Source organism: Scomber scombrus, chromosome 9 (assembly GCF_963691925.1).
Source record: "Scomber scombrus chromosome 9, fScoSco1.1, whole genome shotgun sequence".
NCBI classification, from domain to species: Eukaryota; Metazoa; Chordata; class Actinopteri; order Scombriformes; family Scombridae; genus Scomber; species Scomber scombrus.
This window is the reverse complement of record NC_084978.1, coordinates 7,519,352-7,532,503: the sequence shown is the minus strand read 5'-3', so window position 1 is coordinate 7,532,503 and position 13,152 is coordinate 7,519,352. Positions and strand designations below refer to the sequence as shown.

Below are 13,152 nucleotides of genomic sequence, written 5' to 3'. Positions count from 1 at the left end.
TCCTCATTGTTACCCAAAAAAACCATGACAACCCAAAGTGGCACAATCTCATGAACCCCAACAACACATTCCAACTCTGCAAGTCCATATACTCTAAACTGCTATCCTGTGTCTTGGCAAAGCAACAGTTAGTGCATTAGTCTTAGCAACATGCGGTCACACGTGGGCAATCATATTGTTCTCTCCGGAGAAAAACTCCAACAGTGCAGCATTCAGCCTTGTGAGCTGAATGCTGTGAGTATCCCCACTGCTCTGGAAAAAGGAAAGTCCAACCCTGATCAAGGATTCTGGTCCCAGAGCTGCTGCTGTGTTTATCTATGTAAGCCCAATTTAGCTCCACTGCTAGCTCTGCTCCCTTTCACTCTAGAGACACGAGATTCAAGACCACAAGTGTCAGTTTTGTAAGGCAAGGCAAGGCAAGGCAGTTTTATTTATATAGCGCATTTCATACACAGTGGCAACTCAATGTGCTTTACATAAAACAAACATTCAACAGAAAAAATTGGAAAAAAAACATGGAATTTGAGAAATAAAAATACAAACCAATCATAGTAAACACGTACACCCCCCCCCCCCCCCCCCCCCACACACACACACACACACACACACTAATAATAAAAACAAAGTACAGAAACATAGAAAGAGAGAGAAATAAAATACTATAATAGAGCATTAAAAATAAGATTGCAGCATAACATAATGATTTGCTTTAAAATCATTAAAAGGACATAGAGTGCAAATGAAAGATTAAAATTTAAAGTGCTTTGAAAGAGCTCAATCATAAGCACAGGAGAAGACAAGTGTTTTTAACCTGGATTTAAAAATATTCACAGTTGGGGCTGATTTCAGTTCTGCTGGTAGTTTGCTCCAGTTGTGTGCAGCATAACAGCTAAAAGCTGCTTCATCATGTTTAGTCTGAACTCTGGGCTCCACTATCTGACCTGAGTCAGTAGATATCAGAACCCTACTGGGTTTATATTCTACTAACATGTCATTCATGTATTCTGGACCTAAACCATTCAGTGATTTGTAGACCAGTAGCATAACTTTAAAATGTATTCTATAGCTGACTGGGAGCCAGTGTAAAGACTTTAGAACTGGAGTAATGTGCTCTGATCTCTTTGTTCTGGTCAAAACTCGAGCTGCAGCGTTCTGAATGAGCTGCAGATGTTTAATGCTTTTTTGTGGGAGTCCAGTCAGAAGACCGTTACAGTAGTCTAGTCTACTGGAGATGAAAGCATGAATCAACTTCTCCTGGTCTGTTTGAGACATAAAACCCTTCACTCTGGATATGTTCTTAAGCTGATAGAAGGCTGTTTTGGTGATTGATTTGATATGACTGCTGAAGGTCAGATCTGAGTCTATTAGCACGCCAAGGTTTCGGACTTGGTCGCTAGTTTTTAGAGAGAGTGACTCGAGATGTTTACTGACAGCAATCCTCTTCTCTTTATTGCCAAAAACAATTTTGTTTTTTTCAAACAATCTTGTAACCAAAGATCAGTACACCAAAACCACCACCTACACCTAACCTTGCAGGTGATGGGTCTGTGTGGGTTTAGGTTCATTTCAACAATACCACATAGATATATCACCCTCGATGGCTCCTTCCATGATCAATAATGTGGTGGCTGTTCTCAATTGGGCATAATTGAAGAATTCTCAGAAACAGTATAGTAAAGTGCAGTATGAAATGACTGTGCATGTAAAGTGCATCTGTGATGTATGTGTTATGTATCCACTAATAACTGTAAACTATTTAAGGCATCTTTGGAAAGACAGTGCGGCCAGGCCAAAGAAAATACAACATTAAAATTCATATTTTTTATATTTTACCCATCAGGAATACTTAGATTGTAAATTATGTTTTCAAAATGCATGCAGTTTTCCTGGGTGGAAAACTAAATTTATTTTTTCCAGCAGCAGACTTGGTTGGTGTATTTGACAATTCAACCAAGACTCTAATTAATCTACCCCAAACAACTATTTGTTTTCTGCTAAAGTGACTTGGAGAGTGGACAAACTTTGCAGCCACAGTACAAATTAGATGCAACTTTATTGATTCCTGTGGGTGAAGTGGGGTCACTGCAACAAAGCACAGGCTATAAATAAAAATCAGAGACAACATACTGAAGATGAATAATCACAACAAAATGAAGATCTTATAGGTAGGTGTGCATTGAAAATATATTTTAGTGACTGCCTGTAAATAAAAGCACATGGACAATACACAAAATTCATGTATAAAACCATAGAAAGTCTGTTAGTGTGTAAAAAGAGGGGATCGAAGTCTCTGAAATTCTGCTCTTCCATGAACTGCACATACTGTAGCTTAAAAAAGAAAAACATCCCTGCTCTCTGCCTGCTTCACAGGGAAATGAAAATGTTCCCTCAAAAGTACTTCCAGCCTAAATTTCATCTGTTATATTGAATAAAACTCAAAACACTGTATACGTATCTCTCGTGGCTGCAGAGTGATGGACAGCATTGTGAATCAAGTTTCTCAGGATTACACTATTTTTCAACTCTTTCTTAATTGACTTATAGAAAAATCTCAGTAGCCATGGCAGGGTTATAGCAGGTCCTTAGAGACTTCACCCAGACTAAGAATGTGAAATTCATAGTCTGCAGTAAAAAGGTCATCTGAAAGTTTCAGTATCAATTATGACCAAAAGTTACCAGTCTCACCAGAGCTTCACTCTGTTTTCATAAATAGACGACATAGTTTAATAAGACCAGCAGGTTTTGAGCATAAGAAGTACCATATAGCATTGCAATTAGCCTCCAAGTAATCTTTTCTTAGAAACATGATAATGAAGTGACTGTCTGTCAAATGTAATGAAGATGTTAAGCTTTCTGCGTTGACACATTGCGGTGTATTCACTTTCAGCTCATTAGGGAGAAAACAGGTTCATTCACACAAGCTCAACCACTACACCTTTACCCTCTTTATACTGTCTCGCTTTAGCATTCACAAGGTGGCTTCGTCATAGCAATCATACCAATTAGCAAGAAGTAGAATATGAAACTTTTCAACAGGCAATTGGTATCATATATATGGATGCACACTGAAGGTACAGTCACCATGTCCTTCAGTTGAATAAAAAGTGGAACGCTGTCAGTTCCACAAAAAAAGGGATGAGTGGACACGGGTCGGAAGAGGGTAATAAATTAATATTGGGAAAATACCCCAAAAAATGGTCCATTGGTCAAAGTCTGTTGCAGCAAACCTGAAATTGCACCAGAGCAAGAACCACATTACTGAACTGGTGCAATGGGCTTCACCTGAAGAGTATGAGACAAAATGAATGTTCACTGTATGTCACTACTCCTACGTGCAAATGCACATGCAGTAAGATGAGGACAAATTAAGTTCTATCTAGCTATCTGTCTAACATTTCTGTCATGTTACTGCACAGTTCATTTTATAGCAGTACACCATTTTTGTGGGATATTATTCATCTGAATGGGCAGATAAGAATATACCAAAAGTGTACCACAAATAATTTGCCATTTTGTGAGGTAGGTGATGAAAGCTTCACACAACTTACCTATTTGTTTCTAGTGCCTCCATCAATAAGCAGAGTCCTCCACAACTATTCAGAGACACTGTTTTGTCATACAACTGTGAAGAAACCCTTTGGAAAAGGCCCATTATGCACTACACATACTGTATGTAATACATAACGACCTAAATTATTTTCCCCTGAGTCTATTTCCATTTTTCTACTCTGTATTGTTGATTTCCAAAACAAATGACTGACTCTTTTTTCTTCATTCCTTGATTTTTTTTTCTGTTTTGTATTGGTACCAGCAATTATGTTTAATTTGGAGCAAATAAAAAAGGGGGTACTTAACTCAAGCTATCAGAAAACAATACAGAAACTCCCACTTTCAACAGATAATCCAAGTAAAAGATGTACCAACACAGCACACAATGTGAATGAAAAGTCTATATGGGCAGAAATATGTGCAACTAGAAAGTACATTTGAATCAACTTGAATAATTGCATTAAAAAAACTGAAATTGAAATGATTAGTTTAGAAATTAATTTGAATAAACTCAAAACAGAATGAATTGAAATTATGAAATTGATTTACTCTGAAAATATACTTGATCCTCAATGAAAACACCATTTTTTTTATATACTTTCACTTTCAGCTCTCACAATTCAAATTCAAATTTCAATGCAATTATTCAAGCTAAACAATACAAATTAAAAACATAAATGATTCATATTTCTAGTGACACATATTTCTGCCCATCTGTGCAGTGCAGAAAAAACAAAACAAAAACAGAACAAAACAAAACACAAAAAAACAGCAATGATCGCTTACAGCCACAGATGTTTCCGAAATGGTTTGGATTTCTCTACAATCTAAAGGCTCTAAAGGCTGTTTGAAGAAATCCTTTTGAAGAATGACAAGAGACTATGATGATCAGTTTGCCAGGAAAACAATAGTCTTTACAACAAGAGCAAATCTGTCTTTAAGTTGGCGAGAGTCTAAATCTTCCATCTGTTAGCCATGGTGTCTGATGGATTCAGACACACACCGATATTATACTCAAGAAAGAGTTTTCAGGATGGAAATCGATGTGTAGATCATAGTTAAGCATGTATCACAGACACCGTGCGGCAGATGAGAGCTGAGGATTAAATAATTTAAACTAAAGTGTGTTATGTGTATGTGCAAACCTCTTACCATTCACTTGGAGACTGTGGGTCTGAAACAGTTTCTCGTAACCATCGGCATGGCAGGTATAGTTGCCCATGTGGGTCGTGGTCGCCTTGGTGATGTACAGTGAGCCATCATCTCCAAAGTCCTGCCAGAGGGAGAGAGACAGAGAAAGTGAGAGTCTAATAACTTAGAGAAACTACTGATAGTCTTACAGCAGCAGTGCAGCAGTGATGGTCTGAAGATGTTTGGAGCTGGAAATGAAAGCTGTTTCAATGAAAATGCAACAAGCCTGCAGTGTGCAGATGAGAAGATAAATGTGGTTCATGTTTTGTAGCAGAGGAAATGGGGAAAAAAAACGACATCCATCCAAAAAGGCATGTTGTGAAGCAAACGTACGTCAATCTGTGCCAAAAGTTAAAGTAATTTGGTGCCGCAGAAAACAACCCAGGAAAATAACTGTCAGAGTCAGAATTAAGAAAAAGTGTTTTCTGGTTTGTGTCATTTTTCCAAACAAAGTGAAGTGATATGATGGAAGGGGACTAAGGCTGTAATTGATTGGTGTAGAAATTGCAGTGTTAGCTGCTTTAAAACCAAAACAACTCAAATGTAACGCTGCGTGTACAGAGTCAATCAAATTAACTTGCGCTGCTCATTTCAAATGTCATGTTGAGTCACCAAAATGCATGTTTTTAATCTTTATTTAACATGCACACCACAAAACAAATACTGTAATTAAACCAAAAGCTGTCCATGATATGAAGTTGCATGGAACCAACTGAAACATGATTAATTCATGCTGTGTTGTGATTATTAAGCTGGTAAACACAAAGAAAACAGTGCCGGACAAGGATAAGAAAGCAAACAGAAGACTAAATTATTCAAGCTGTAGCACAGATAGAAGCCCCCAAAGCTAATGAGCCCATTGATGTGCTGGTTTGATGAATCCGTCTCGCAAAGAATCTCCAATGTCTGCGGCCTTGTTAAGACCATGCTGCAATAAAAAGCTATCTTGACAAGTCATTGTAGCGAGTCTTCCGTATTATATAGTCTTATAGTGATATTATGTTCTTAAAAAGTGAAGAAACTGCTTCTGAGCAGCTTCAAGCAATTTTGGACTATTCATCAAATTTCCTTTGACTCAAAAATACTAAATTTAAGGAACTAGAGTAGCTTTTGGTGTATTCAGTAGCTGCAGGATTGAGACAGGCGAGCATGCACCATATGAGACATGTTTTTGGATTTACAGTTCAGTAGGAGTCATGATGAATAAGGTTGCAATGTCTAAACCAATATGTGTAATTCAAAATAGTGTAGTTTTCAGAATAGGGCAGCATTTATTTTATTTTCAATCATTTGCACTCATCCGTTTGGTGCTCAAGTCCCCTTATTATCTGTTTTCTTTTATACATCTTGTCTACCAGCCTGACCCAGTTAGCTTGGTTCTCTTTTTGTTTTCATTTTAGACAATTTTATATTATCTTACCCCGATTTACAGATGCATATGTCATAAATATATTAGATTGTTACTAGTTGTAGATTGTACATGTTAACTGTTACATGCAATATTATTTCGTTCACATTATAGGTGTACTGCTTTACTAAATTAAAATCTTATATGCCTTTGTTGTACTGTATATCTGTAAATCTGAGGATTTTTCTACAAGATTCAGGTTAAATAGTTGTGGCTGATTCCTTTTCTCAGAGTACATGTGATCAATGTACATGATTCACTTGAGAGTTACATGCCAAGGTTACTCCTATACTTTGCTGTAAGTAGAAGAAAGAGGCTTCATGTGTGTCTCATTCCTCACTTATAACAAATATTATTTTAGCCTTCAGCTGGCTCTGTGGTGCATTCTTTAGTGTAAGGTTGATATATAAGAGCCCAGTCTGTATAGTTATCTATCTCATCTCATGTTACAGTTACTTAGTCAATAAAATTCAAAACAAAAAAAACTGTATAGTAAAGAAAGAAAACAATGTTGAAATAATTTTCTTTATTTGTGGGAAAAAATACTAAAATCTAAATTAAATTATGCGATGATTTTACTACATTAACTAAATTAAGTGATTATGCGTCAAATCTTCAGGGACCACTTATGAACAAAAGAGCTGCCTTTATGCACAATAATCAGATTCACCACTTTCTGATTCTCAGCAGCTTTTCAGAAATGAACGTGCTCAGGCACTCAGCCTTCATTAGAGCTTTCTTCAGCACCCGCTAACTTGATGAAGGCCAAGTGCCAAAACGTGTTCAGTTCTGATTGCTGCCATGCATTAAAAAATCATTCAGAAGTCATTTAGTGGTGCGAACTTTTGCTCCTGAGAATGTCTGCGAGTCTGCCCCCGTGATCCTTGTTTCTTATAACTGAACACAACATTCTTTCATTAAAAAAATAAAAAAATAAAAAAACCTCTCAGCACTTGTTATTTACCAGTCCTCTTTTAAAGAGTTCATAACATGAACGGTGCATTTTCTATTAAAGTAGCTTTTAACATGCCAATCACATCTTTGCTGGCTGTTCACATCTTGGCATCTGATTCCCACTTTAATGTCTACAGACAAGTGAGAGTCACCCATTGTGTTTACAGGCATACAGTGTGTTTATCAGTTGCCCGGTATGCTCCGATCAAACCTACGAGCGCAGTAACGGCTCGGGCTGAGTGAAGCATCAGAGCTTCACAATATGAGGGGAAATCGATGGTGCGTTTTGGCCCCTTGGGCTGAGAGCATATTGTGTCACCTTCTTAAATGAAAAATGAATGGGGGGAGAAATGAAACTCAGAGGGGTGGAACGAGCCACAGCGGAGGCTGTCGACATGATTCCTCCACCGCACCTCACCACCCGCACCTCAGCTATCAGCAGCACCCAGCACCCAGCTCTCTGCAGACAAAAGCAGGCCAGGGTACGTCTAACTCAGTGGGAAGGGAGACAAGGGCAGGTGGAGGTGGATTTACAAATAGGCCATAGCCCTCAAGAAACTATAATTAATAAAGCTGTCACTGGCAGGTCACCTCTGAAAGGACACTAAAGAGCCACCTCATTGGATGGCAAAACCTCAGGTAGTGATGAAGCATTTCAGAAAATGGCCTTTGAAGAAGTTATGAGACTAGCCTTATGAAACTTTGTCAGAGGAGTACAATAGGTTGAGGTGTGTTTCAGAAAGTGATATGTTTTCTCACTCTTACATTATATTCAGGAAAAACTAAACAAACAAATAAAAAATAAACCTAAATTACGGAGAGTTTGACATTAAAAAGGGCAGTTCATCCAAATGACAAAAACCTTTTTTTTTAAAATTTACCTCCAGTGGTATCCATGCAGATAGTTTTAGTTCCATATACCAATATTTAAAGATTTCTGCTGCCGAAATGTAATGGAGTTAGATGAAATTGTGTTTGTGGAGTACTTAAAAAAAATTGAATTTAAATGTTTCAAAAGCACGAGACAATGTCCCTTGTTACTCTTGATACTTTCAACAATTTTATCCAGGACTAATTTCTAACTAAATAAAGAAAAAAAGGTTTATTGTGTTTTTCAGATAATCTAGCAATTACAGGGACAGTTTCAGGGAAAACACATTGATTATTATGAGATCATCCCATAATACATATTTTTTTTTTTTTAAATGTATTTTCTTTTGGAGGTGGAAGTCTCAGCGACCATATCTCAAAACCTTGTTGCATAAACCAAGCTCGTTTGCATAGTTTGATATCATCGCAGGCAGGTAAGAAGATATGAGATTTTTTTTTTTTTTTTTTTGGGTTATTTAGGTGGAACAACCCTTTAATAATCAGATAGTACAGAGAGGATAAAAATTGGCATGACAATTTACTTGCAACTCTCACAGTCAAATTCCAATCCTCAACTCATGCAAATTATTTTTATATCTCTGTGTTAAACTAAACCTGACCTTTTTATCTGCATTTTCATGATTTGGTGCTTGATTATAGTACCATCTATTGCAAGAACGTCACTAACTTTGTGGGCTTTTTGTGAATGGTAAAAAAACAAGAGTGAGGAAATGTCAGTTTGTTGAGACAATACAAAAAACTCCCTACCTGGGACGGGATCTGTTGGGGAAGAAGCAGAGGTCAAACATTCAGACATTGAGTTCAATCACAGCATCAAGGCACAAGAACGGTTTGTAAAGCATCAAGGTGAAACCAACTGTTATATACCATGAACTCTGTTGTTGTTGTATGATGTTATAGACTCAGTATATGTCTTATATCAGGATAGTATAGGAAGAGTAGTGTAGATAGGTGCAGAATAAATGACTTATTCAACAAAAAGCCCATCTTGATCAAAATTGGATTTATGAAACAGACCATTATGCCTAAGTAAGATCCACGTGTTATCTGCCATATAATGCTATACAATGTGATTCATTTGCACTTTGGAACCAGCACAGGAAGAATACAAATTGTGTCACATGAAGTGGCACACACTGATCAAAGCTGAATGTAGATATTGTGAATAATCACCTCCATCTAATGTTACATATGGCACATTTTCCTAACACAAAGATAATGTGAAACCCACCAGCATAAGTGAGCAAGAGCAAGAGTTAACCCTCATACAGACACCAATGGACAGGATCAGGAAAAAGACGAGTTAGCCTTGTACTGCTTCCCCCATTATAACTATTGATGGTAATACAGTCTCTGTCTTCAACACGTTTTACATTTCTAAAAGTTACATGTTTTTCTTCATGATTGGATTGGAACATTTTTGTGCTAGATGTAATGTATTTTTTAAGTAACCTGCCAAGTTGACTAATCTAGCCAAGACATATTACACCAGAAAGTTGCTGACATTTTATACATACTTACCTACAATCTAATCCCAAAATTGTGGGATTTACAAACTCCATATGAATTGCAAAATATCAAATACATTTTGCACCTAAATTATACACACAAGCACACGCACAGTACATGACTGTGTCTTTGGCTCGGAGGATTGAAATACTGACAGCACTGGATGATGATGATGATGCAATAGCCAGCAACTGTCAACTTCATGGAATTACAGTAAGCTGCTTTGTCAAAATTTAGAGAAGCTCTATGAACTCCAGGATACAAGCACACCACTAGGATTAATACGTGATTCAGTAAGTCTGAATGTCGACAAAAAAAATCTGAAATAACTACGGCCTAAACTGGGAAGGCCTGTGAGATTACACTGCATAAACCTCCCATGTGTGCTCACAGGAATATGACTCTAATTAAGGCTGGCAGTGGATGCTCACAAATATTAACAGCAAGCAATTAGAAATTGTCTGCAAGGCAATTTAGACTGGGTCTGTGCATGCCAGGTGGAGATGAAATCCATTCTCTTCTCGGGGAGGAACAACAGTGATTGACTGAAAGTCTGAGAGCCAAAAATAAATCTGGATTAAGCCCGTGTCGGTGTGTCGCTCATGCTCCATTGGTAGTTTCTCTCGGTTTCATGTGGTTTGCACAGTTTTCTGATGAACCGCAAGAGACTTTTAGCACTCATGCTGATTCATTTGCTGGTGGTGTTCAGTTAGTGAAGCTGCTCTGGAGGTAATCTGTGCCAAAGCAGAGGCTGTAAACGCAGGCTGTGTTAGGCAACAACAGAACAAATTTAACAAAATCTGACAATTGCAGACCCCAGTGGTCAAAGTACAGCCACATCTGTGGCTTAGTCCCTGTAGTAGTGTGACTCAGTCTTTTCCCCTTTCAACTGTCTCTTAACTTAAACATTCTGATACAAAATTATTGCAATATCCAACAATTTTAAAGGATAAGAGGTAATTCCAAGTCCTTGGTCTAACTATTGTCATTATTCCAGCTATTGATGAACTTCAGATAAAGCTTTTTTGGATACACTGTACAGCACATGGCAGCAGAGGTTCCTATCCCTAAGCTGACATTTCAATTGAAAATACACCTGTGCAAGATCTGATATTAGTCACTTGGGAAATTGATGACTGTGTGTGTGTGTGTGTGTGTGTGTGTGTGTGTGTGTGTGTGTGTGTGTGTGTGTGTGTGTGTGTGTGTGTGTGTGTGTGTGTGTGTGAAAAGCAGACAAAGACCACCCCTGGTTGGGACACTGAACTCAACTATGTGTCTTCAGGCAATATTGGGAGATGAAACAGAAACTAGTTCTATTGAATCTGCAAAAAAAGAAACAATTCTTGGGGAAAAAATAGATGAAGGATAGATCAAAGCCTTTGTTGACCTTACAAGACCTAGCACCTGTCCTTTTTTTCTTTTGCCTTTCCACCAAAAGGATATTCAAAGCTGTGTGTAAAGAAATTATCTGATTCGACATTTCTTTTTTTTGTTACAACCAGAGTTCGCATGTCTTTTCATATATGAACTGCTTTAAAATAGCCGTAATACATTATAGAATATGACAAAAAAAAAGGCAATCTGTGGAAAAGCTGTTCCTGCTATATGTGTGGCCTGAAAATCAACTCCTGGCTCGGCACCACTCTTTATAGAAATCACACATCACCAACAACCAGAACCAGCGCGCTAGTTTAGAGCCAGTTGATGGTGCCAAGGATGACTGGCGACAGCTGGGCGCCTCTTACTCATTTTAAGGGTCATCAACATTTAATGTTACATTAGTGGCTTCGCTGGGTCTCCCTTTATCTACTGTGACACTGTTGACTTAATTATGCACAGCAGTATCACACTCATCTTGGTCAGTCCTGACACATAGAGAGGAAAAAGGGTAAGGTGAGGGAGGTCTTCCTTTTCTGTAACCCGCCACATAAGTGTCTTTCCTCTTTTTGATGTGGATGAAAGTGACACAGAGGGCTTTCTGGGTCCGTCCATGCAGATTAACACACACAGAAAGACACACACACACAAGCTTTCCCCGACTGGTAAAAGTAGGTTCCTCCTCTAGGGCTGAACCCCTTTGGTATCCCTCTTCATCTTCTTTCTTTGTCTGAAATCACTGTCCCTCCCAGCAGTCTCTAAACAGAGACACCAGGAACACAAACTGACATCGTGGATTACTGTCAGACCTACAACAGAAAGCCAGCGCCAACAGCCAAATAAAATGTGCTGACAATCTGAGCTGCTGCCAAAAAACTCAGTTGAAATATGATGAGAAAGAAATATAGGATAAAATTATCTGAAATTTACAGCTCTTGCAGAGAAAAAAAAACAAAACAAAAAAAACGGCGACAGCTCTGAAACAGTTGTTAAAAATTGATGATGCCTCACAATGTGAAAACACAATAATTAGATCTGTTCCCTGAATGCGTTGGAGGCATTCGACTATGAATATCATCATCTATCCATCTCTCTTTCTATGTGTCTACCTATCTTCCTATCTACCATTTAATCCTAGCTATCTATCCATGTACTGCATCTATCTAATTATCCGCCAAGAAACAATGCATCATACAGTGACAGCTAGCTCTTACATTGATGTCTTCCAGGTTCAAGGAGTTTAGATATTGATGGTTCCTCTTCCACAATATAGGAGGCCTCCTCTCCCCTGTGATGGCGCAAGTCAACACAGCGCTCTGACCGACTGTTACTGTGGTCACGCTTACTTTCTGGTCATCTGGAAGGTTGAGCAGGTACACATCTGTTGACAAGAGGAAGAAAAAAAACAGAATATAAGAGAGGATATCCTAAAGAGATTTACACATTTTTTTGAGAAATAAGTCAAATTCATGTGTTAAAGCAATCTTGACCAAGTCAAGAAATCAAACAAGTCCACCTGTACAGTATGTCTGAAATATGATGGACTTCTTTTTCTTGTAAAAGCTTATAATTCAGAGCTATAAATCCACTGAGATACTTCACGCTGCATGAATTCATGTTTTGCGCACATTTTTCTCTTAATGAAGCCGGAAAACCCAGAATACTAAATATATACACTGTTTCAATTAGCTGTTGTGCTATAGAGGCAGATGTTTTTTTTTTAGCTAAAGATGCACTGAGGCAGCACAATTATTGCAATTTGCAGAGTAATGGGAAGAAATTAAGTTTAATGTTCTGGAAATACTTGTGTTGATATACTATAATGCAAGTTGTGCTTTTTCTATCGGTCTCTCTGATGACCCTGTGTCCACCACTATGAACCTCTTTTTAGCTAATAGAACAAAACAGACACTTTTGGGAGGCACCAGTGCTGCTGATCTGCTGACTGTTGAAATCTCATCTGAAGCATGCCGCTTTGTAACTAGAAGTTGGAATATTTTTACCATGTTCAGAGCTCTCAGTGATCTGAGAGTTTGAACAAGCTTGTCTCTCCACATTGTTGTAAAAGCCCAAGAGTGCATCCTTTCTGTTGAAAGTAACAGGGAAAAATAAAAAAGGCAGTGCTGTCAGGAGAGGTTCCCCATGGAAACATAGCCCTTCACCTCGACCAGAGTTAGTGCTTTGCTCGATTCAGTATTTACGGGATACCCAAAGTTTTTAAAAAATAATTCTGGTGATGATTAGATGTAACTGTGCTCTGTTGTGTTAGTTTT

The 13,152-nt window shown here is 38.0% G+C and overlaps 1 protein-coding gene across 1 annotated transcript in view; it reads right to left on the bottom strand.

Moving 5' to 3' along the window:
- The window catches only part of fstl5 (follistatin-like 5), a 135,378-nt gene that overhangs the window by 42,195 nt on the left and 80,031 nt on the right, over nucleotides 1-13,152 (bottom strand). The window contains exons 6-8 of the mRNA XM_062425847.1: nucleotides 12,094-12,260; nucleotides 8,741-8,752; nucleotides 4,702-4,822 (exon numbers count right to left, since the gene is read on the bottom strand). Of these exons, the coding sequence (XP_062281831.1) occupies nucleotides 4,702-4,822; nucleotides 8,741-8,752; nucleotides 12,094-12,260 (300 nt within the window). The remainder of the gene's footprint in view (nucleotides 1-4,701; nucleotides 4,823-8,740; nucleotides 8,753-12,093; nucleotides 12,261-13,152) is intronic.